General features: G+C 39.9%; 2 protein-coding genes across 3 annotated transcripts in view; both read right to left on the reverse strand.

Moving 5' to 3' along the window:
- Positions 1-10,713, reverse strand: part of nova1 (NOVA alternative splicing regulator 1) — a 32,512-nt gene extending 21,799 nt beyond the window's left edge. Inside the window, exon 1 of one of the 2 annotated variants that reach the window (XM_026921673.3) lies at positions 9,916-10,713. In XM_026921673.3, coding sequence (XP_026777474.3) covers positions 9,916-10,126 — 211 coding nt within the window. In that variant the 5' untranslated portion in view covers positions 10,127-10,713. Of the gene's footprint in view, positions 1-3,166; positions 3,558-9,915 lie in introns of those variants that run through there. The other variant, XM_026921675.3, reaches the window with a different exon arrangement.
- A 1,617-nt stretch (positions 10,714-12,330) lies between these two features.
- micu2 (mitochondrial calcium uptake 2) lies at positions 12,331-23,103 on the reverse strand. Its single transcript, XM_026921677.3, is given in 13 exon segments — positions 12,331-13,356; positions 13,604-13,761; positions 14,369-14,477; positions 14,643-14,814; positions 15,490-15,590; positions 16,554-16,601; positions 18,236-18,318; positions 18,918-18,965; positions 19,045-19,120; positions 19,695-19,726; positions 20,661-20,796; positions 22,833-23,054; positions 23,056-23,103. Coding segments are annotated over 13 exon segments (1,320 nt in total). The 5' UTR covers positions 23,089-23,103; the 3' UTR covers positions 12,331-13,254.
- Positions 23,104-24,980: the final 1,877 nt, after the last annotated feature.

Here is a 24,980-nt window from a genome sequence, read left to right on the forward strand (position 1 = left end):
AGAGGGTGGAATAGGAAGGAGCGAGGGAGCACTCAAATGGAAATTCGAGAGCAGAGTAAATAAAAAGCTGTTAAATAAAAATGAAAAGGTATGGAAGTAGACAGAAACATGTGAGAGGTTTATGTAAAAGAGCCAGCCAAACAGTGCCCTTTTAAAAATACTTTATTCATCTGAGGGGGTTGGGTATCTCTACTGGCAGTGAAAAGAGAACAGCAAATTCCCTTCGAGCCCAGGCTAGTTGGTCTTTATTCATTGTGTAAATAATGCTGGCAAGGAGAAAACAAATCAACCACAGGTGTCCCAAAAGCAAATGTCCTGTCACTTTGACTAACTCGCACTGGACAGACATGTAGGGACACACGCTGTCCTTCAGGAAGTCTCCCATAAACTGCATGAAATGGTAAAGCTGTCAGTTAGCTTACAGAGAGCAAGAGGTTTATGATGGCATTCACTATCTCTAATGAACCATATGTGTGTTTTTTTAGGTTTGTGACAAACGATGCCTCTACATGGCTTTTGCCATCATTTGCACTGTAACTTCAGTCCCCTGATGTTTTAGTGGAATTTTTGTGAAATCATTGAGGCAAGTCCTCCAAAGGGTTTAGTCAAGCATATAGATACATTATAAAATATAATGTAATACATGACTCCCACTAGGCTACAGAGAACCCTGTATAAGCATGGGCAGTTAATCCACTGGAAAGGCCGTGCATTGATGGTGATGATAGTCCTGACGAGACAGAGTCATTACAATCTCGAAACTCTGATTACCTCACTTCATGGTACAGCCTTTATACACGTTGGACACAATCCAAATTCAAATCAAACCTCCCCAAACAGCTCACTTCATATTACACTCATGTGCTCTACATTTCACACTACACCACCGCACAGCTGAGAACGCAGCCTTTATCCACAAAGGGGGTTATTTGAGTGAGTCCTTCTCTGTCTGTGGAAGCCACCTCTAATCGATAGTGGAGTAACTGGCCCTATCCAGACAAATCTAATCAACACAAGAGCAATCTAGACAAACTTAATTGACATCACCCAAGAATGGATGTGACCACCCCTGGTATATATAATCGACTTCAGAGTGAGACCGAGATCGGAAATTAATCAGGAATTAAGACTTACTGCATTAAAAGAAAGAAAGAATGTAAGACAGAAAGAAAGGAAGACAACCAATATTTCACAGCTGAGCAGGCAGCAGGCACTGATGTTATTCTAGCAGAATTTTAATGTTAAAAGAAAATTCCAGAAACCGTGGAAAATGATTCTTACACCAAGATTCAAATGCATTCCATCTATTAAGGTGCTGAAGCAGTCTTTTTTTTCTCTGCTATCTGCAGCCCTGACATTCTGTTCTGTTTCACTTTTGTCTTGGGAAAAAATCAATCGTCGGCCAATGAGAAATGATTCTTGGGCTCATAATGACGTTTTTAACCTTCCTATCATCCAGAAGAAGCCAGTGAGGACAACTCTGCTATTAGCCCCACTGAGGGTGGCCTGTGGTAGCAGGTAAACATAGGATGTGGACGAAGCAGTGTACCTGTCCTCTGCAGCGGCCCAGGTGCACAGTGGGATATGCATTACATCATCGCTCCAACATCACTCTGTCCCTCTCAGCCCTCTCTGCCTCACACTGCCGCCTAACTGACATCTAAGGATATGACTCGGATTCACTCGGAGCTGTGGTAGTGCGCACACACACACACACACACACACGCAAAGGCCAGATCTCCATCTTCTCAATAAGTGAGCTGTTAAAGTAGACAACGCAAAAATTAGCTTTATCAATGCGGGTTCTGAGCAGTTGATCATGACATGAAGCAACCAGATTTCCTGCTTCAGAAAGGGAGGATTCTGATGGTTTCTAAGGTTCTGAGGCTTTTGTCAGATAGAATCTTCTGCATAATTCTGTTGGCGCTGTTGGGTTCCACTGGTTGGACAGATGACATGGTTTAAGAAGCACATGAGAGGTTTGTGGACTGGAGTGTGTTTGTTCAACACAGATAAGAGGAAGAGGGGCAACAGTAAGAAAAAGAATGCTAATCCAAGTGTGACTTGGTGAAACTAAGCGAAACAAGACCATGTTCACTTTCGCAATCACTGAGCCATGACCCTGTGTTTTTATGTGACAGGTAACTGCGCCATGACATTGCCCAAAACTTGACCAGCAAAACTGCCATGACCCTGCATCGCACATGTTCCGCAAATGAGTCCACATCTCATGTATTTGCCAAATGTGGCACCATTTTGACTCTTGGGCAGGAAGCGGATCTCTGAACCTGAACTTGAATGTCCTATCATCACGAAATTCGTCCGTGTCTCATGCCATCCTCCTCCATCTTTTGGCAGCTTTATGCCGCCCCTGCGTCCTTTTGTGCATCATTGCAACCGATTCAGAGTTGCGATGTCGAAACAAGTGTTTGACCTTGGCGTGTGCATGGAAACGGTGGACGGCTTCACCCGCCTCTGCTCCTCTGCTCGACTTCATGCTCTGTCCCAGCGTAACAAATGGTTTCTAACACGACACCTCACAGATGTTCAAGAGCCTGAAGGTGGATGTGTATTACCTGGTATCAAAAAGCAGCCTGAACCAGAGGCGAGAAGGGGAAGCCATCTTCCTTCAAGCTTCCCCCCTCCTGTGTGTGTCGGTAATAAGAGGGGAGGTGTGAGGAGATGCACCGCATGAGTAACAGGTTTTTCTGCATCCTGCTCCAGTGTAACTACGGCAATCTGTTGCTGCGATTCATCAGGGACGTAACACAGCCGTAAATGCATCCAGAGAGTTGCGAATCTCTCTCACTCACACACACACTCTGTCTCTCAAACACACATAGTCATACACACTCAAAGTGTCAAGGGAGTTTTGTTCAAGCACATGAAGGGGGTGGGTCAAGAGGGATTGCATTGTAAGCACCCCAACACACACACACACACATACACAGTCCCCCAACATGTGAAAAGGGGGGGCCCTGTCCTGGACACTTGGCAAGGACAAACAAGCCACTTTGACTCATGGAATGAATTAAGCGAGAGAGGACAAGGAAAGAAAAGATAAAGCGCACACACAGACAAAAGAGACTAAAAAATGGTCAACCCATCCAGACAACAACCGCATTCAACAAGTCAACAAAAGCGGGGCTGGATGTGCGTGTCTCACCCATTGTGGCGAGCTGTGGTGCGGCTCTGCAGCAGCGCCGACGATGAGCATGAGAACGCGGCCGAGTTCTTCTCCGAGACGCCGAGGAAGAGCGTCAGAGAGTCCTCTTCTCCATACCTCTCCACTGCACTCTCTCTCTCTCACTCTCTTTCTGATTGTGTGAGATCTTTACGCAGCTGCCGTACGTGTGTGTGCGTGTGTGTGTATGTATGTATGTGTGTATATGTGTGTTGGAGGCAGAGGGGCTGTGTATTGTTCAAGTGGCGGCGGACTGAAGGAGGGAATCTTCCCACTGCATCACCCTCGCCGCTCTCTCTCATCCATATTCATGGAGAACTCCGGCGCTCTGCAGCATTGTACAGAGAGGCACCTAGCGTGTCCAATCACCCTGCACCCCTCCCCAACGTCAGACACACACACACACACACACACACACACATATACACACACACACATACACACACACACACAGGCTTTCTTCTTCTTCACCCCCCTATTTGGCGCAGCAAAGCAGAAGACATAGCGCCCCACGCATGTTTGGGCGAACCATAGAAAGGTGGGATGGAGGGAAGGTTGTGGAGGTGGAGAAAGAGTGAGGGAGTGACCTTGTGTGAGGCGGCGAGCGAGAACGAAGGGGGCGGCGTGCACCTCAGGCGGCCATGTTGGAAACCGCGGACAGTAAAAGAAAGAAAGAGGGAAAAGAGAAGGAAAGACAAAGACTGAGATGGGAAGTGAAAGGAAAGAAAGCGAGCGAGAGAAAGCGAGATAGAAAGATATATGAAAAAAAAACAAAAAGGGAGAACTGGAAAAGGGATGAAAGAAGTGATGCTAAGAGATGTGAAAACAGAATGGAGAATCTGCTGCAGAGAGTGGACGGACCAGCCATTCCAATCACTGCCTATAAATTCTACACAGCTGTACCGACCAATGTCTATGTGTGTGTGTGTGTGTGTGTGTGTGTGTGTGTGTAGTTCCTTGGGGGAGGGGCATCCTTCTTTAACCCCCCACGGTCACTCCCAATTTGCATTGAACCATTTTTCATCGCACACTGACTAACTGTCTGTACGGTGTGTGTGTGAGAGTGTGTTGTGGCGTGCGTATGTGTGTGTATGTGTGTGTGTGTGTGTGTGTGTGTGTGTGTTGCGCAGTGTGCAAGAGCAGGGCAGGATGTGCTAGAATTCTGTTCAAGTAAACCAATCACGTTTTGACTGGACTCTCACTTGAGCCCCTCCCCTCTCCGCCACCTGCCCCATTCACAGTCTACTCACGTCACCATACACTGCAAGGGCACCTGTGTCCTTCTCTCTCTCTCTCTTTCACACACATACACACACACACACACACACACACACACACACATACAACACATGCGTGCTAATGCTCTCACACGCTCTGAGCACCTGCGATCTAACAAACCAAGGTACAGATACCCACCGGCACAAACAACCTGGCCAAAAGTGCCATTAGAAATATTAATGTACCGTTTTGCCTGCATCTGCTATGAAACACACACATACACACACATACACACACAGTATGTATGTATATATGTATATGTATATGTATATGTATATGTATATGTATATATACATACATACATACATACACACACATCTGCCTCAGTAAGCCTAGTAACTGAATGACTACAGGATCATTTGCATCACTAGTCAATGAAATGCATTTGCATGACAGAAACAAAAATAAAGGGATGGGGATAAAAGACAAAGTGCACAATCTGTGTCCTTGTTCTCTCTCGGTCATTAAGGATCAAAGGTCACATGACAGATATTAGAAATCCATGCATTCCTTAACATTCATGTGCAGTATATCACGTGGAGCGACGGATGGAGTTCTATAGACAGATAGCTAGATAGACAGATAGGTAGATAGATAGCAGTTTAAACATACCCTGTAATATAAAACTTGAAAGACCAAACAGTGACTAAAAGAAATGACGCACAAACCCACATCTGTTTTGATTACCCTTCTGTCTTTTTCTTCATCTCTCGTGCATGATTGCGCAGTGGCATCTATTCAACAAAATCTTTATCCTGCCCAATCAGCATAGCAATGTTATCATGACAATCTTGTTCTGCAGCTCACCATGACTGCCATCCTTATACTGCTTTGTGTATATATATATTTTTTACCTTCGATATATAAATACAGAACTATTTACACCTCCTGAGATGTAAAGGTGAAAATAACGACTTTCCTGAGAACTATATGATGAATATTTCTATATGTAAATATTTTACTGTGGATATCCTGAGAAAGTTGTAGAAGATTTCAGAGCCCATGTTCCCACTATTGAAAGAATTTATGCAGTGACCTATTCATGATTCACTGTTAAGACAGAAAATTAATATGGTGCTTATTTAACATTTTAGTAAAAACTAACGTAAAAATTCCAAAATCCTCCAGGTCCATCCCGAGACTGCATCCCTTTTTATGGAATCTCCACCTACTTCCTACAGACATCAAATACATGATTGCCAGGAGTGAAATATGATTTGTCAATAATAACAGCAGTACTGTTGCCTGCAGTTGATCAAGATGTGCTGCATGCAAATTTAGCCACTAAAATCAGAAGCCCTACAGGGTCACTTTTTTCCTCCTCATGCATCATGACAAGAGCTTATTACTGTCTCTCCTGCATGAGATGCAATCAGCTGTACATCGGCTACACCAAAAGAAGATTGGTTTCTTTCGTACCATCAGAATGAAGGATTTCTCCTTTGCAGCGGTGAGACAATTCCACAGCGATGGACGTGACATTAATAACATCTCTGTTAGCATTGCTAGTTGCTATGGCAGCAATGAAGTGGAGAAAAAGAGCTCATCTATACTCTCGGGACTACAGAACCCCATGGAATTGATGTTATGCTTTAAACATCTGAAGTATCTATCTCTCTATCTATCTATCAGCAACAGTCTGACAACACTACTAATAATTTAGCTCAGTATTTAATGAAATATGGTTGAATAAAGAAGGACAAGAATAGAGGAAAAAGAATAACAGACTGAGAGCTGCAGTCAGTGTCCACCCTCTATATCAATCACTAAGCATCAAGCCACAGATTTTAGAAATCCATACATTCCTAAACAGTGCAGGGACCATGCTGTAAACGCAGAGAGCCAGAGCTGTTAACATTGCTAACAAGAAAATTCCAGCAGGCAGATAGAAAAGGCAGAAATTTACTACAAAACCTTTAGCGTACGTCCGTAGGCAAGATAGCTTTTTTTTTTTTTTTTTCCAGATATGCACCAAGTAACAGTAAGTCTGGGGGTGACTGCTAATTAATAATTAGCAGCTCTTCCATTTTTTTAATCAACCAAAGAGCTTACCATCCTGCAACTTGGTTTCAAATGGCTCACAAGACCAAGAATTGTGAATTCGCAGGTTGAAGTTAAACTGATAAATTTGGCACAAAGTGAAAGTAACTGCTACCAGAATTCATTCATGGTCCCACATCCTTTCCCTTTCAGTGAACTGTATCTTATTTGTTAGTGATCTCACCACTGTTTTAGCTGAGAAAGCATTAAAAGTAGTTTTCAGTTTCCAGTTGTTTCCCGTATCGTCACAGCACTGGGTCAAAACTTCGCAAACGCAAACACATTCAGCCGTTATGTCACAGACAAATTCCTTGATTTGTTGCCTATTGTCAAACTGCAGTCAGATACAGTAGATAAAAATATTGCCTAGTGTCCTACAGCAATTAAACAATATGCTCTGGTTATTCCTACTGCATTCCAGACAAATCCAGTACAGAGGGTTTTTTTTTCCTAACTTGATTCATTATAATGTTTGAGACACTTAAACAACCAATCAGAACCATAATATTTGCAGTCATAAATGCTACACTTTCTCTGTATTATTTGACTTAAAATCTCTTCAGAATTAAACAATTCTTCCCATGGGTGGTATCAGTCAGATCTGTGTGTGTGTTTGCATTAGCCACATTCTTCTTAGACTTTCTGCAAAGATGTTGTTACAATCACACAAAAGCATGGCTCCGGGTTCACAGGACAGCTGCACTGCTACACTCACACACACACACACACACACACACACACACACAAAGTCTCCTCAGCAGGCTGCTGCTCTGTGGCTATCGGTCAACAGCAAAATATTTACACATGCACACAAGCTGAAACTTTTTATCTGATACTTTAGTATGTATACAGCATGTTAATTACACAGCTAATAAAATGTTATGTGTTGCTTTATTGTAGAGAACATGAACAAACTAAACAAACTGAGACAAGCTAATTTAAGGGTACATTACTTTTCCTCATTTGGCTGATGTTTTTATCCATAGTGACTCACAATTGAGACAGGACACAACTGAGCAGTTGAGGGTTAAGGGTTTTGCTCAAGGACCCAACACTGGCAGCACTAGGATCTGAACTCATGACCTTTCGATCAGTAGCTCAATGCCTTAACGACTGAGTCATTACTCCACCATGGTTCCATAACTGTAACTGTAAAATATTCTCCAAACAAGAGATCTGTTAAAACTTGAAAAACAAAAAGCGGTGGACAGAATTGTCGCTCCAACTGTGTAATAACTGCAATCAGGTTTTAAAGACGCAATAATATTTCAAACTGTTAATGTGTTATTTACATTCTTGTACAAACACTTCTGCCACCACGAAGATCTCCAAGCATCGGAAAGGGTCCATTTTGCATTGATATCGCTTACACTGATCATTATCAGATAAACAAAAGAAACATTGGGCGTTTTATATAGTTTAAATAAACGTTACAATTAAAAAGAAACAATCTGAGTCAACGGGACATCCGTTGTTAAGCAGCGAACAAATACTCCTACACCTTCTCATCTTTACCGCAGCAGAACTTGTATACAGCCTATGGGATCCTAATGAGCTGCTAATAAAGGCCGAGAAGGAGGAGGAAGGCTTTTGTGTTACTGGCATTTGTTACCATGTGTGAATGGGGTTCGCCTTCAGCAGCTGCTGTGAGCATTAAGCGCTTCATTCATTTTCCGCTCAATTTAGCCCGATCCCTACAAAGAAGGCCAGCTTGTGACGAAAGGCGAGAGTGAGAGAGAGAGAGAGGGAGAGAGAGAGAGAGAGAGAGAGAGAATCTGATTTTCATGTTCTCTCATTTTAAATAATACATGAAACTTTCTTTGACAGCTATTTGGACGTTTTCTGGCGAAGACACCTTCATTCTTCACTATTTAAAGACACTTGTACAGATAAACGTTTTAGAAATGCGTCCAAACTTTTACAGACATGTTGATCTGATACTGCGTATCTGCACTCGGTTGATATTCAACTGAAACACATTAAATTTGACACTTTATGATGTTATTAATGTCTAATGCGTGTGATGCCGTCTGACATGGTGTTGCATCAAAATATTCCTGGTGCAGCTGAAATACTCTTCTATGAAAGTGTTATATTAATAATACAAAGTAAACACATTGCACTAGCCTTCCTATTACACTACCTTTCCTTCCTCTTTTTTTTTTTTTGAGGTGTTGTCAAAAACCATACAAATTTATACTGTGCTGTGTGGGAAAATCCCTGTATTTCAAAGATTTTTAAGCATTTATTAATTTGTATCCAATTACATTCTCAGAAAAAATAGCAATAAACTCTACCTTTCCTTGGCGCTGAGGTGGTACCCTCATGGGTTCACCTTTTGTACTTTCGATATGTATAATTCACCTGGTAATGTGTATGCACCTTTAAAAATACCGTTATAAAATATTTAAGGTACGCAAATGGACCATAATTAGTTTTTAGAGTAAATTGTTAAAAACACACTAGAGGCATCTTTCTGAGTAAAAGATGTACACTAAAGGTACAAAAGTATGTATGCATGAACATAGCACCCCTGTGACAATAAAAGGTACCGTTTAGTACCCTTTTTTCTGAGAGAGTAGGTAAAAGAAGAGACTGTCTAAACTAGCTGCAAATTGAGATTTTTTTTGTCTTGTCTTTAGATGAAGATGAACGTAACATGCACAGGAGACAAAAATATGTATTACTGAAAAGAAACGTAAATAGAAAGGTAAACACTGAAAATAATATTTTATACAAAGTCTCATGGTGCGTAATTTTTTTTGTGGTGCTCTGTTACACTGCATCACTGTGATATAACATTTACGCATTGAAAAACCTGGTACTAAACTTTACCTTTCCTTGTCATAGAGGAGGTACCTCCAAGCGAGCGAGGTACACCCTCAAACGTACACCCTCCCTACCTTGTATGCATCTTCTACTCAGAAATGTGTAAGTAGTTATCCTGTTATCCCATTAAAACTTTAAAATGTACTCAAGATTCATTTATGTAACTTAAATCATTGTAAAGGTATACTTTATCCACACCTCCAGGTTAAAGTAGCCTCCCTGGTGCCAGCACAGGAAACATAAACAAAAAAAAGTATTATTTAGTACTTTTTTTTTTTTTTTTTTTTTTCTCCCTCAAACTGAAGCTAGCAGGTTGCTAATAATATTTGTCTCATGATGAAATTATGTTGATTCAGTAAGAGTATGGACTCCAATCAACCAGAAATCAGTTAGTAACACATCACAGGACATGTTACATTTCGGGTCGCGTGAGGTAAAATCTCGTACCGCTCAACCGTTAACGGAAAATTTTTAAATTTTGTTGCTGTTGTTGTTGCTGTTGTAGTAGTAAAGTGGTCTCTCGGTAGTAGGTGGTGTTAAGAAGCCGTGTGCCGTGAGGAACCCGAGCGCATCGCCGCTCTTACCCCCTGTGTTAGTGCGCTTGGTGCTTCCCGCCTCAGTCGGAGTCTCCAGCGGTCTTTTTCGGGAATCCAGCGCCTCGGAGTCCATGTGCGAGGGAGGCGGCGGCGGAGGCGGCGACGGGGGCGACCGCGGGACCTGCTGCTGCTGCTGCTCCTGAGCCGACAGCACCGTCACCGTTATCCCGGTCTGCTGAAGCGCCCCGCCGGCCATCATTTCCCACCGAAGCCCGGAGGGAAGATGGTGATTTAAAAGGTCTCGTCTTGCGTCGCGGGTTTTGTTTTGTTCTGTTTTGAACCCTACAAACCTTGACGCTCCGTTTCTCCTCCTCACGATCTAAACAGAAAAATTCATAAATTCATTGTGGAAAAGCTAAGCTAGCTTATTCACAGCAGCGCGCGCCCGAGACTCCGACACTTGAGACGCTTCAGCGTGCGTCCCAAACTAGCGCGCGCCCGCACTCAGTAGGAGCCTAGGTAAGCTGGAGTGCCATTCTGAAACACTATCTAGTGCGGGAGTATGCGGGGGTGGCTTTCTGTTCTTTTCTTCTTCTTCTTCTTCTTCTTCTTTTTTTTGGGGGGGACAGTTATGCCTTCTTTTGATGACAAAGTTCAAGCTAAAGCTTTAAAAAAAAAAAAAAAAAAAAAGTCTGATTTCTGAGGTAAGTTTAGCGAACTCGCTCTGTGCCTCAGAGGTCAGTTTTCGGTCGACACACTGTCCATAAACGCATCCTCCCGCACTAAACAGTAGTCTAGCTCAGCCTGTGTGCTATTGTGACACACTATTTAGTGCAGTAGAAGACGTTTTTTAGTCACTGTGTCGAGAGAAAACTGAAATCTGACGCCTTGAGCTAGCTGGCTAACTAACTTACCTCAGAAATATTTTAGCACTAGCTTGAACTTCGTCAACGCCGTTAAGAAAGATAAATACCTGTACCACAAAGGTCTAAATTTTATGTTTTCCTCGCTCGCGACCGTGTTTTAGTTTATCCTGACCACAAAAATACCAGTTAGAGGTTACAACACTCTGCTGTAAACGCCTTTTTCCCCCCCACAGTGAAATTAGCAGTTTGATTTTATCCCCGTTAGTGAAATTTGATTTCTTTAGATAAACAGTCACTCAGCGCTCGAGCGCCACTGGTCTCGCGCGTCACCTTCCGACCAATCAGCAGCGAGCGCGCGGGAAAGCGTGTGACGTCACGAACGGTCGCTTCTGCATTTAAAAGTTTAGACAAGTTTTTTGCTGCTTCTTTTTTCTTACTAACTTTTCAATATTTTTCAATTCATTAAAATAAATAACAATGAAAAAAAAGTGAAATCTGTAATAAGATAAGTATATCATTATTTAAAATTAGATTATATTCAGATATTTTGTTTTTAATAATTATATATTGTAGATTTAAGTTTATGTTTGTCTTTTATAAATTATTTAACTTTCATTTCTGCCCTAAATTTTTATTTCAGCTAGTTTTTTAAATTATATTTTAGAACACTTCTACCTAAAGCACTTTTAGCTGCAGTCCATAACAATAACAAGTGGAAAGAAAACATACAGTTATTATTATTATTATTATTATTATTATTATTATTATTACTATATGTAGTCTCAAGTCACTCTGAAACATTCACATTATATTTATTTATTTTTTATTTAACACCAGTGTGCAAGACAAAGAAAATGGGGTAAATAGGCTTTTGCTCACATTTGCACCAGATTAGTTAGTGTGATTTAAAAAAAAAGAAAGAAAGAAAGACAGAAAAACTCTGCAACTAAGGGTGCTTTTATATATGCAGTGTTTAGTCCATTTGAATCGAACCTTGGTGCTTTTTCCTCTTTAGTGTGGTTCATTTATGCAGGTGAGAACACAGCACTCACGCTCAGGTGCGGACCAAAACAACCGGACAGAGGCCATCTCTGTGTGTTGGTCTTGGTACGCTTCAAATCGAACTCTAACGTGGTTCCATTGCAGTGAGAAAGCGATCTGATCCTGAATCGGCCCAAATATGAGAAGTAAACCAAACATGCTGTGTGTTTTGGGTTGCAGACGACATTCTTCTGTAGATATGAACTGCTAAATTGAGTCATAAGGAGCAAAACTGAGCCAAAGGACGGAGCCAAATGCTGCAGAAAACGTCACGTGTTCTGGAGATTTGGACGGATAAAGAAAAAGAGTAAATAAACGGTGGATGTTTTAACACAAAATGTTCTACAAAAGTTCTACAATTATCTAGTAATATATTGAGTGTGGCTCTGTGTTCTCCATGCTCGAGTCATTTTTATGATATCAACACACACATTTGGCAAAAGGTTAGTTTACTTTTATCTGTCGTTGTATATCTGACCGATTAACGAAGGAGTTTTATGTATGCGTTTTCAGCCCTACACATTCCTCATCCAATGTTCTTTTGCCTTTTGGTTCATTAAAGAATGTGCAGGGAGAAAACAAACCAAATCAAATAGAAAATGAACCAAAAGTATCAATTTCACTCTGATTCGAACTCAGGAAACTGACTTATAGGTGTGAAAGCACCCTAAGAGGATTTTAGGAATATTGGAGTACCGAAATTTTAACAATGTAAATTACAAAACAAAGGAGACTTTTCTGTGGGACACACACACACACACACACACACACACACACACACACACACACACACACACACACACAGAGGAATAATAAAATATAGGGCACCAGTATCTATTCTTTTTTCATATAAATGTCTCAAATAATTAAAGCCCCAAACCTGGATATGTTTATTAATGATGCAGTAAAAAGTGCCTTAATGCTTCACCCTGTAGGACCCAGAACAACAAAACTCATCATAATCAGTCAAATTTTACAAAATTCTAACTTTTTTTTTTTTTTTTTAAATAAATAATCCCAATTTAGTACCAGATGCTGGGTCCCTGTAAACATTTTAGACTAAAACAATTCCTGTGAATTTATTTGGATATTCAGTCAGAACGTTCCTAATAATAAAGCATCCTGGTAGAAAATGATTGACATGTGCTGATAATTGGTTCCTCGCTATATAATACTCGTCACACACTCAGTATCACACACTCTTCAGAACATCAAAAGTAAAAGTGATGTGACTTTCCCTAACTTTTTCGGTTAACACAAATATAAATGTATCATGAAATTGGGTCACTGTGGAATTTAATATGGATAAAACACTGACAAAGTCAGCTGAGAAAGTGGCCAAGTGCCATGGAGGATGTAATAGACCAGCGTGGTGCGTGTTCAGGTGGAGAGCTGAGCTTGTCTGCTTTACCATAATCAAGGCTGAATAGCCACACCCCTAATGCCACAAGCCCCGCCCCTGGAACAGGTGTGTTTCCTTTCAGAAAGGGCTGCTGCTGTGACTGAGAGCTTCCTGAGCTCCTTTTAGCATTTCTTTCTTCACACACTTCCAGAAACCTGACACGCCCTGCTGGGAATGAACCTGTCAGCACACACAGAGAGACACCATGTCAAAAGAAAAGATAATTGAGAACATATGAAATATTTAAAGAAAGAACTTAAAAAGATTTAAAACAGTGCAAAGAAGAACACGATATACAGTGGAATATACAAATCACATGACCTCTACTGATAATTTTGTACATGTTTTATAAGGTATAACTGATTACTGGGACATGTCTGCACCTTGAATTTTTAATAAATGAGATTGTTTAGGTTTGATTTCTCACCCTGAGACCTCGCAGCATTCTGTCCTTCATCACAGCGATGAACTCTTCATGGCTGAGGCAGTTGTCTCCGTCAAGGTCGAAGATTTGAAACACTGTGCCCAGAACATTCTCAGAAAGCTCCTGTCCTGTGGCGATCTTCACGGCTCTCTTAAACTGAGCTGCAGTGGAGCGAAAGCAGAAGAAAGCAAAGCATGCTGGGTGTTACAGCAACATAATGGTAGGGTTGGACAATATGATAATGTGATATCAATCCTGCGATATAATAACATTATGATATAATGATAATGATGAAAAATATAGTAATGGGCTGAACATTTGTTAGCAACTGCAAAGATGCCTTTATTGGTTATCGTGAATATGTCTAAATATCATGATACAATATTATTTCCTTGTAACAAACAGGTTTCGAATGCAATTATGTCACTTCCGGATGTAGCATTCTGAATAAAATGGTGTGCACCTGATGATTGTACTGCTAATTAGTGACAACATGACGTCACAGAATTAAATGAATTTCCATGAACGTTTATAAACGTTATTGCGTTCTAAGATCTTTAAAGAAGGTCTGCAAATTGCCAATATTTTTCTGTTCCAAGTTTATAAAGGCCAGACTTTTGAAACGCTACGAAAGACAACTTCAATAAAACAGTAATAAGTGTGAGTCAGTAAAACTCTCTGACCTGTTATGACCAATTTATTACATGCTTATAACGTATTTATTAATCATGAAACTCTACGCAGCTATATCAAAGTGAGAAGTGTTACCCATTCCAATTGGTCTGTTAGCTTCGGCGATCATCTTCACCGAGATGGAAAAGTCCTCCAGGTTGTTGGTGAAGAGACAGAAGGCTTTAAACTCCTCAAAAGTGATGCTCTAACAGAGAGAGAGGTACAGAATTCAGAAAACAGACTGTATGAGGGTTTTGCTTCAGAGCTCCAGAAGTCAGTGCCGAAGACAGACACAGATGAAGGCTAGCCTCAAACTGAAAACAGTACATGCAATGCCAGCGTAACTTCATCCATCACTAAATCCTCTCACCTCTCCTGTCGGTATTCTCTTTCTCAGGTTCTCCAAGTATTCCGTGTTGTCTTCTTCGTTGGTGTAGTGCAGCAGCCAATCAGCAAAGTCCTCCCTCCTCATGGTGTCCATGCCTCTGGAGAACTGCAGAAACTCCATCTCCTGCACCTCTGCTTGCAGATCCTCCATGAACCTGCACACCATCAAAAACACACACACGTAACAGCTACAAAAAACAACCAGATCACATAGCTTTTAAGCATTTGTACTAATATTTTTAGGTCAATAGCATATTTTACATGAATTCCCTTAAACTGACTACATTCAGAGAGAAGACTGCATTTCATTTTTAGCTGAAATATGACTGTCAATAGTAATAACAATAATACCAATAATAACAACAACAGCAACAACAACAACACCAACATCATTTATATTAGCACCTTTTGTGCGTTTATGCGCATGTACTATTTGTAGTGTAAAACTAAAAACAGAGAAAGAAACAAATGCTAACCAAAAATAAAAATACTAAAATAGGCAAGTAAAAGAGATAAATCAAATAGCAGTGAAAGAAAGAAGAAAATAATAATATTAAATATTAAATATAATAAAGCATGCAGAAAAAGTACAAGAATTAAAATTATGTTTTTAACTTATTTTTGTTTAATCAGCAATAGAGGGAGTTTGTTGCATGTTTATTGTTGAGCTCCAGTGCAAAAAAAGACTTCATACATGGAGAAGACTAGCATTTGATGATCTAATCAATTAAACTCAATAATTAAGAAAAGGCAGTAAAATTAAAAATAGCAAGCTAGTTGTATAAAAAACATTAAAGACACATGAGAGTTGCACAACCATGAAGACAGACCTGCAAAACTCTTTGTACTGCAGTTTATTTTGTCCCTTACGGCCGAAGAAGAAGGCCTGCAGCGTGGTGCTGGGCTCGTTGCTTTCCTCCGAGGCTGCCGTCTGAAGACATAAAGTGTGATATTACGATAATGAGCTGATGACTTCACTAATCTCACACATTACATACGACACCATCCCATTAAACAAAAACAATTTACAGAGTCTCTGTAGTACAGATAACAGCATGAGTGTTAGTTTAGGCATATGGTGATAATCCATTGTACGATATGTTAGGAATAAAACACTCCGTGTCATGCTGTCATTGGAAAGCAATCATGGACGGGGTGGTGTGATGAAGCAGACTTAATGTTACCACCCCAAAGTTGATTATTTCCCTATAACAGCATGTGCGTAAGTGTTTTATTCCTCTTATATGACAGTATTTTGTCAATAAATACAATTTTTAATACAATGTCATACCTTTTTGCCAATTTATAGTCACATTTAACGTTGTGAAATGTCGGCAAAAACAAGTTAGTTCCGTTCTCACTTACATTACAGCAGCAACAAACAGTCTTCCCTCACCAAACACTCTTATTTTTGAAGTTTTAATAAGACCAAAAAAAACACAGCTTGTCATATTTTGTTACTGAGAAACTGCAAAGCGTAAAATCCTCCTGAAGCTGTCCGAAAACTTAGAGGTACAGTTTTACCTCTGACTGTTACAAAGCACTGACACTGGAGACTCCTTCCATAAATGTCATCTTGCAGAAAGCCTAACCATGTCAACAAGTTTTTTATCCATTCATGTGTAGCTAAATATGTTAAATATATTTTGAAAACATACTTCACTAACCATAAATTATGCCAGTGTTTAGGAAGAAAATGTAGCTGTCTAATCTTCAGTGTTTATTGACATATCATACAATACCTTTATGTCATATCATACCTTTGTGTCATAAAGGTTATGAAATAACCTTTAATTAGAACCGTCACTAGATTATGACTGACATGTTGAAAATTATTGGAAGAACTTGGACAGATAAATCAACAGTGACAACGATAAACAAAGCATGAACTCACCTCTGCCACCTCTTTAGCAACCTTCCTTTGGCTGATGATTTTCTTCAGCTTTGGAACAAAGAAGCTGGATTATTTTACATTCAGAAGACAATTTGTAAATTTTATTTGTTTTTGAGATTTTTCAGTCTGCAGATCAGGGATGGGGAACCCCGGCTGATTGCGGCCACGCTGCTGCACTGTTTGCATTTTCCTGTTCTATTGGGCCTCGTTAGAGCAAGAACACTATCATTAATCAACTCATTAGCTAATTATCAGGTTTTACTGTGCTGTGGCTCTCCAGGACTGAGGCAGCCCACTTCCTGTTGCAGACTCTCTACTTAATAAACACAACACAACTCCTCGGATTCCAGTAATCATGCCGGAGTACATACCTCGCATTCATCTGAAGCATCCCTCGAACAGCATTAACAAAGACAAGGCAGCGTCAGTTACCTACAGTACCCACAATTCTGCATTCCTCACCATTCCAAGCAATACTCACGTATTTTCCGGACTATGAGATGCTCGGGACTGTATGCTGCATTTGATTTAACTCGGAAGTGGGAAATCTGAACTCTGAAAGGTTTACATAATTTCTGAGCTTGCTGTGTTCAAGCAACAAAGTGGTGAAAAAACATGGATGCCGAAAGCTCCATGAAAGCTAACCAGCTAACTTTAGTGATCGCTGAATTTACTTTTCAAAACAAGAAGCTGTATGGTCACTGTCATTGATTTAACCAACTAATGTGTCTAAGCTGAATGATCCAAAGAAATATACTGATATTTTATTTACTGTTGACGGCGAGAGCGGCCATGTTGACATGACCTCATATGCTGAACTCTTGGTTGATGAGACTTTCCAAGTAGGAATTCTAATTTGAGGGCTTTTCTTCTGTTTTTCTTAGTTGGAGGTTAGAAATGCAGAGTTACATGTTTTAATTGAATGTAGCACAAGCTGCACCATGCCACAAATTGTTACCTCTGCATAAAGAATTTTTTTTTTGCATGATATTACCTACCTTCATTTTTACAGTAAAATCATAAAATCATATTTTTCAGATGAAAACGCAAAGTCAGTATAGAAAATTAGAGATTATATAATGATAAACACCGTATCCAACTTCGCCATGCAAAGCTAATGAGTTTTACCAAACGAGTGCATTATAGTCCAGAAAATACGGTAAACATTCCAACCAATTTGTTTACTTATAACCAAGTAACCATGTACAGTAACAGGAGGGTTGTAATAACACTAGCGCATGATGCTACATTTTTCCTTTATTTTTGAAATCAAAGCCAACAGCTGGGGCTCATGCAGCACGTTCTCCACATGCTAACAATGCTTAGGATAACGTCGCTGCTTCCCTTTAAATCAGGCTCTTAAAGGGACAGGATGTGTAGTGTCACTCTGGTATATGGGAGGGGGAGGAGAAAAAAAAAAATCACCCCCTGGTTTTGCTTTAACTGTTGCCATGGAGACTGAGAACATGTGGATCTTTTCCATTTCCGACCTTGCTAAGTCAGAGACAGACCACCGTGGAGCCAAAATGGGACTTGCGAGTAAATATAGTAAAAATATCACATCAAATTGAAAATATAAGAACTATGTAACAGGTTTGTTCTTTTAAAAGGGATGACAAGTCATTTTTATTTATTACAAAGCAAGCTATTAAAGTTAAACAGTACAAAAGTCAATGCTTCACCTTCTCAAACTCCTTTTTGTCCACCTGCTCGTTGCCGTCGATGTCGAGCATTTTGAAAGCGATGTCGAATCCTGTATGTGGCTCTGAAATCACAACACAGTTCACTTCAGTTAGCAAGCTTTAGATAATTAGCCATCATTAAAAGTTCGCTAATCCAGGTTAACCTCAAATTCTAAATGTTTGTTCAATCTAAAAAGTCTCCATCATCAAGAAAACTTGAAGTGCAAAAACCTCAACGGTGCTATTGTAGCTGAGTCAGTAGCTAGCTAATAAAATAGCATGTTCGCTAGTACGCTAAATAGACTAAACTCTGACGCTATATAAATATGACCTCTAGCTGTTACAGATAGCATGGCTAACTTTACATCTTATTTCATTAAACAATTGGAATAACAAATGTGCAACAAATGTGCGTAAACCAGCTAGCCACCATTTCTCAATTATTTTATTCAAATATGCACGTTAGAAATTCTGAGATTTGTTAAAATTAACGACATCAGTTCACTCCAAAAGAAACACTAAACTTGTCTAGTTAGTGTTTTTATTGCAACATCAGCCAATTTCAGTTTTAAACCCCAACATGCAGCTGTTAGGCAGAGTAAGAGTGTGGAGTGATGGGAGATCAGGAAGCGGCATCGTGTCAGTGGAAATGAACGAGAAGTGGAGTACTTTAATAACTTACTGGTGAGGATGGTGAGGAGGAACAGGTACTCGGTGTAGGAGATCAGCCCTGTAAACACACCAGAGAGAGTTAAGACAGGAAAGAAGACAGCACAAGAGCGTGTGTGTGTGTGTGTGTGTGTGAATACCATTGTCTCCAATTCCTCTGAACAGAGCTTTTCCTGCCTTGGCTTTAGAAGCCACCGTCAGCATCTTCTCTACTTCCTGTAGAACAGCCAATCACAGTTATCCCGTGTTATCAGAAAGCCAGAGTTAATTTAATTAGCACATCTGTAAACGTGTTGAGACACATTTGTGCCCTAGCAAATGTTGCGACTTGCATAATGATAGTCACAGTTTTTTCAACAGTCTAATTGCAACATGCTCACTTCACCACTCTGTCTCGCCTTGTGGTAAAGCAACACCACAGACGGCTTGGAATTTAGGATAGCGCTAACCAAAGTTGAAAGAAAAAAAAAAAAACAAAACAGCTCATTATGTGAATTTCAAGGTGAATGTCAAGGTAATGACAGATATTTTACACCCTGGAGGGATTCAGTAGCAAAGAACACACTAATGGGGCAAAACCTAAACTACACTGCACAAGAAGGTGTTTTTTTTTTTTTTTTTTTTTTTACACACCAGGACAAACATAATGTAAAATATGAAAAAATGTCTAGTACGTTAACTTGATGTACGACAAACTGACGTATTTATTTTTCCTTCTAAGCAGACAATTTGATGGGGAGTGATGGATTATTTCTTACAAACAGAGAACATGAAGCAGATTTACACTCACCGCTTTGGACAGGTGCCTCTTATGCAGTTTATCTGAATGGAAAAAAGAAGAACAATGAGACAGATTTGTACCAGACTGAGCGTGTAAAAAGCTTTGAGGGCGTGTGTGGTGGAATGTGATGCACTTTTACAGCCCCGAGCTGTTTTCCATTAGACCTGAAACTGACACTGATGTAAACAAACAGTGCTAGAGAACAATTAACACACTCTGTGCAAGAAAAAAAAAAAAGACAAGCTTTAGCCATCAGAGAAAAAAACAATATGGCTTCCAGCCTCATTATTCGTCAGCTTATAAAATAGCACTTGATCCAGCATATTCTACTGTTTTGCTTTTTTTTTTTTTTACACATCTTGTTAATTAACAGATAATTATGTGCACAACCTAATGAATACACTACACACTAAATCGAGATTGTGAAATCGTAATGTGTGTGTGGGACATAAAGGATTTTATTGTTCTTTTAATTCACTACTTTGAGTTGTCTATTTAATAAAATTATTATTTTTTTTTATTAAGCTGATGCATTCTCCTTAAAGAAAACATCCTACAGTGTGAAGGATAAACTGACCAAGCACTCCTCCACTACGCTTAAACTCACTAAGTGTTGTTCATAATTTTAATCCATAAAAAAACTGTTCCTCAAGATAAGCAAAATATCTCATTCACCTTTATAATGTTCAAAGGTTGATTCAATATTACAGCCCTAAAGGAGAATTACTGCCTGACAGATGCACAATGTAAGTGTTTATTACATGGGGGGTGTGTGTGTATGTGTGCATATAATAACAGGCCACACCTGTATGGTTTATTACCGTTGCACTGTATACACTCTTGGCTAGACAGGCAATTAGTATGCTAATAAACAGGTTTGCTAACTAGCTAAGAGAACACAGTAATGAATTTCAGTATACATACACGTGTGTGTGTGTGTGTGTGTGTGTGTGTGTGTCTGTGTGTGTGTCTCACGTTCCACATGCTCCAGCATGATGGAGTACAGGAAGTCTCTGGGAGTCATATACGGCTCGTGCTCATAAATCACAGAGGCAAACTGGTTGAAGCGCAAACGCCGCATCGAGACTGCTGGGACGGGGGTGTCATCATCCTTTAATTACAAACACACACACACACACACACACACACACACACACACACACACAAACGTATTATAACACACAACCCTATTACCCATTACAACCATGTTAACTTGGCAGCATTTAAAAAACAGCCGCTTTCTTGATGTTTAACTGACTCTTAACTGAATGACGTGAAAATTGTAATCATAAATATCGTAAATACCGTAATACATGGCAAAAATGTGTACAATAACATTTTAGATCAATTTTTCAATTCAGGTAGGATTTATCATCAGTTTTTCTCATCACAGATGTACAGATGTAATATTAGGAACAAAAATATAGTTCATCCAGAATCACGGTTCTCGATGTAACAGGAATGAGACAGCGCAGAGGCAATAAATCCACGCTATAAACTATAAAATAAACTGGATTCACACAGTAGGGTTTTGATTATTAACACCGTTAATAGTCCTATGAACAACAGTATGAACATAGAGTACTGAGCAAAAGCCTCAGACATCCTAATTTTAATCAGATTTTGTCTTAAATGTTTATTTTCTGACTTCTGCATTATTGAGTCAATAAAAAAAAAGATTCCAAACATGACTTTTCCAACAAAAAAATTCAACTTTACAGGAAAATGTTTGTATGGAAGCAAAGAACGCAACACAGAGTCTCCAGAAGAACCGTGGCAGATTCTCCAAGATGAGCAGAAAAACTTAACAGCTAATAAATAAATAATTCTTTATTATTATTTATAATTTAATACTTATTACCTGCTAATAAAACTGCACAAAGTGTACCTGACAGACGACTGATGAATTTTTAAACAGTAAATTCTTGTTACACTTGATATTGACTTTCTTTCGTGTATTACTGCTTTTAATAGTGGATATTTTTTTTACGCACAAATGTTTAATTGCATTATTTTTGAAGGCATCTTTGCTTTATAGCGTTACTCTGCATGTCCCTAAGACTTTTAAATGTAAAGTAAACAAGCAAACAACTAAATGTAGAACTAAACAGGGCTTTTCACACTTGAACTAGTTAACCCTGGGTCATTCTAAACCCCGGGTAAACGTTATCCTGGGGTATCTTGCTTCATGTTTCACATTGCTCCTACTTTACCCGGGTTAACAGTTAATCCTGTGTGTTCATAATCTGACCTTTCACACTGTACACTCCTAAACCCTGGGTTAACCTTCTTATTTGCGGTGTCAACAACCATGACTGGATAAATACAGCGTGTGACCGGTTTAGATAATGTCTCGTCTCATGCTTTCGCATCAGTGAGAAATTGCGTGTGCATTTTTTATGATTAAACGTCTGTTGCTAAGCATCTAGACGTAATATTCTAATACAGCATCATTTCACAGTGTACACGTGTGGCACAGCGATACGGGGTTAACACTGCAAAAGCAAAAGCGGTGCTGACTCTGCTTCAGAGCAGGGCTTCATAACCCCAGGTAAAAAGTGGTGCTAACCCCGCTTCTAAACTACACGTGTGAAACGTTCCTCTACCTGGGGTTAAAAGCGGGATTTAGAACAAGGTTAAGCGCAAAGCGCAGCATGAAAAGCCCTACGATGTTTAAAACCAAGTTTTACAGCTGATATGTGATGGAAGGAGCCGTATCAATGTAGCCCTGTTGCTTTAAAACGTGATATTGTGACCAAGTCTCGCGATACACCGAAAACCGTGATGTTGTGTGTACTGTGATCATACCGTGACTGTGATACCGCTCCACCCTTAACTGTAAACACGAAGGGAATCGTTACTGCTCATGGGCGTGGTTTAGAGGAGTTAAGCTGGACACATAGTTCACTACATTACAAGTAGCTAATGCACTATGTCCTTGTTCTCTCAGAGTGTTTTTACACGTCTGTCACACTTCTGAAACATTTTCACACCATAAATAAAACTGCTCACTAATACACACGGAGTGCACTATGAAGGGTGTAGGGGTGTAGCACGCCTTGTGTTCACTTCACACCCTGTGTAGTGCACTTATACAGGTGGTAGAGGGGGATTTAGGACGAGGACAGATGGAAACTTTTCCCTTACCGTGGTCTCCTTGGCGTACACACTGGGGTGGAAGCACTTCCAGCTCGGGGTGTGGTGATAGCGGAGCGCACCGCCGGCGACCAGGCAGCCCAACACCGCGCCTCCTACCGCCGGCTTCAGCGCGACTTTACCGCCCAGGCTCCAAGAAGTCCGGCAAAAGTTCCGCACACTCGCCCCGAACCTGCCCCACGTCGCCATTTCACTACCAGGAAGTTTACCTTCTGCTGCTGGGAGAAATAAGTGGATCTGGCGCCATCTACTGGATTATAAAGGAACAGTTCGGCCAAAACTGCGTCGTTCCTTGAATTCTCCTTTCTGATTGGTCAGAATTTTAATGAGCAGCAGCTCTGACAGTACAGTAGTTCCGGCTGCAAGGCAAATCACAGGTTTACCCTCTTCCTCCAGTATCTCCAAGCCCCTTATTCAACACTCACAGGAAGTACAACAATACACTGTACTACAGCAGTATGCTCTATAAAGTATCAACTATGTAGACTAACACACACACACACACACACACAGAAAGTACAATACACTGTACTACAGCAGTATGCTTTATAAAGTATCAACTATGTAGATTAACACACACACACACACACACACACACACAGAAAGTACAACAATACACTGTACTACAACAGTATGATTTATAAAGTATCAGCTATGTAGACTAACACACACACACACACACACACACACAGAAAGTACAACAATACACTGTACTACAGCAGTATGCTTTATAAAGTATCAACTATGTAGACTAACACACACACACACACACACACACACACACAGAAAGTACAACAATACACTGTACTACAACAGTATGATTTATAAAGTATCAACTATGTAGACTAACACACACACACACACACACACACAGAAAGTACAACAATACACTGTACTACAACAGTATGCTTTATAAAGTATCAACTATGTAGACTAACACACACACACACACACACACACACACTCACAGGAAGTACAACAATACACTGTACTACAGCAGTATGCTTTATAAAGTATCAACTATGTAGACTAACACACACACACACACACACACACAGAAAGTACAACAATACACTGTACTACAACAGTATGCTTTATAAAGTATCAACTATGTAGACTAACACACACACACACACACACACACACACACACAGGAAGTACAACAATACACTGTACTACAGCAGTATGCTTTATAAAGTATCAACTATGTAGACTAACACACACACACACACACACAGAAAGTACAACAATACACTGTACTGCAACAGTATGCTTTATAAAGTATCAACTATGTAGACTAACACACACACACACACACACACTCACAGGAAGTAAAACAATACACTGTACTACAACAGTATGCTTTATAAAGTATCAACTATGTAGACTAACACACACACACACACACACACACACACAGAAAGTACAACAATACACTGTACTACAGCAGTATGCTTTATAAAGTATCAACTATGTAGACTAACACACACACACACACACACACACACACACAGAAAGTACAACAATACACTGTACTACAGCAGTATGCTTTATAAAGTATCAACTATGTAGACTAACACACACACACACACACACACACACACACACAGAAAGTACAACAATACACTACTACAGCAGTATGCTTTATAAAGTATCAACTATGTAGACTAACACACACACACACACACACACACACACAGAAAGTACAACAATACACTGTACTACAGCAGTATGTTTTATAAAGTATCAACTATGTAGACTAACACACACACACACACACACACACACTCACAGGAAGTACAACAATACACTGTACTACAGCAGTATGCTCTATAAAGTATCAACTATGTAGACTAACACACACACACACACACACACACTCACAGGAAGTACAACAATACACTGTACTACAGCAGTATGCTTTATAAAGTATCAACTATGTAGACTAACACACACACACACACACACACACACAGAAAGTACAACAATACACTGTACTACAACAGTATGATTTATAAAGTATCAACTATGTAGACTAACACACACACACACACTCACAGAAAGTACAACAATACACTGTACTACAGCAGTATGCTTTATAAAGTATCAACTATGTAGACTAACACACACACACACACA

Source organism: Pangasianodon hypophthalmus, chromosome 27 (genome assembly GCF_027358585.1).
Source record: "Pangasianodon hypophthalmus isolate fPanHyp1 chromosome 27, fPanHyp1.pri, whole genome shotgun sequence".
Taxonomy (NCBI): Eukaryota; Metazoa; Chordata; class Actinopteri; order Siluriformes; family Pangasiidae; genus Pangasianodon; species Pangasianodon hypophthalmus.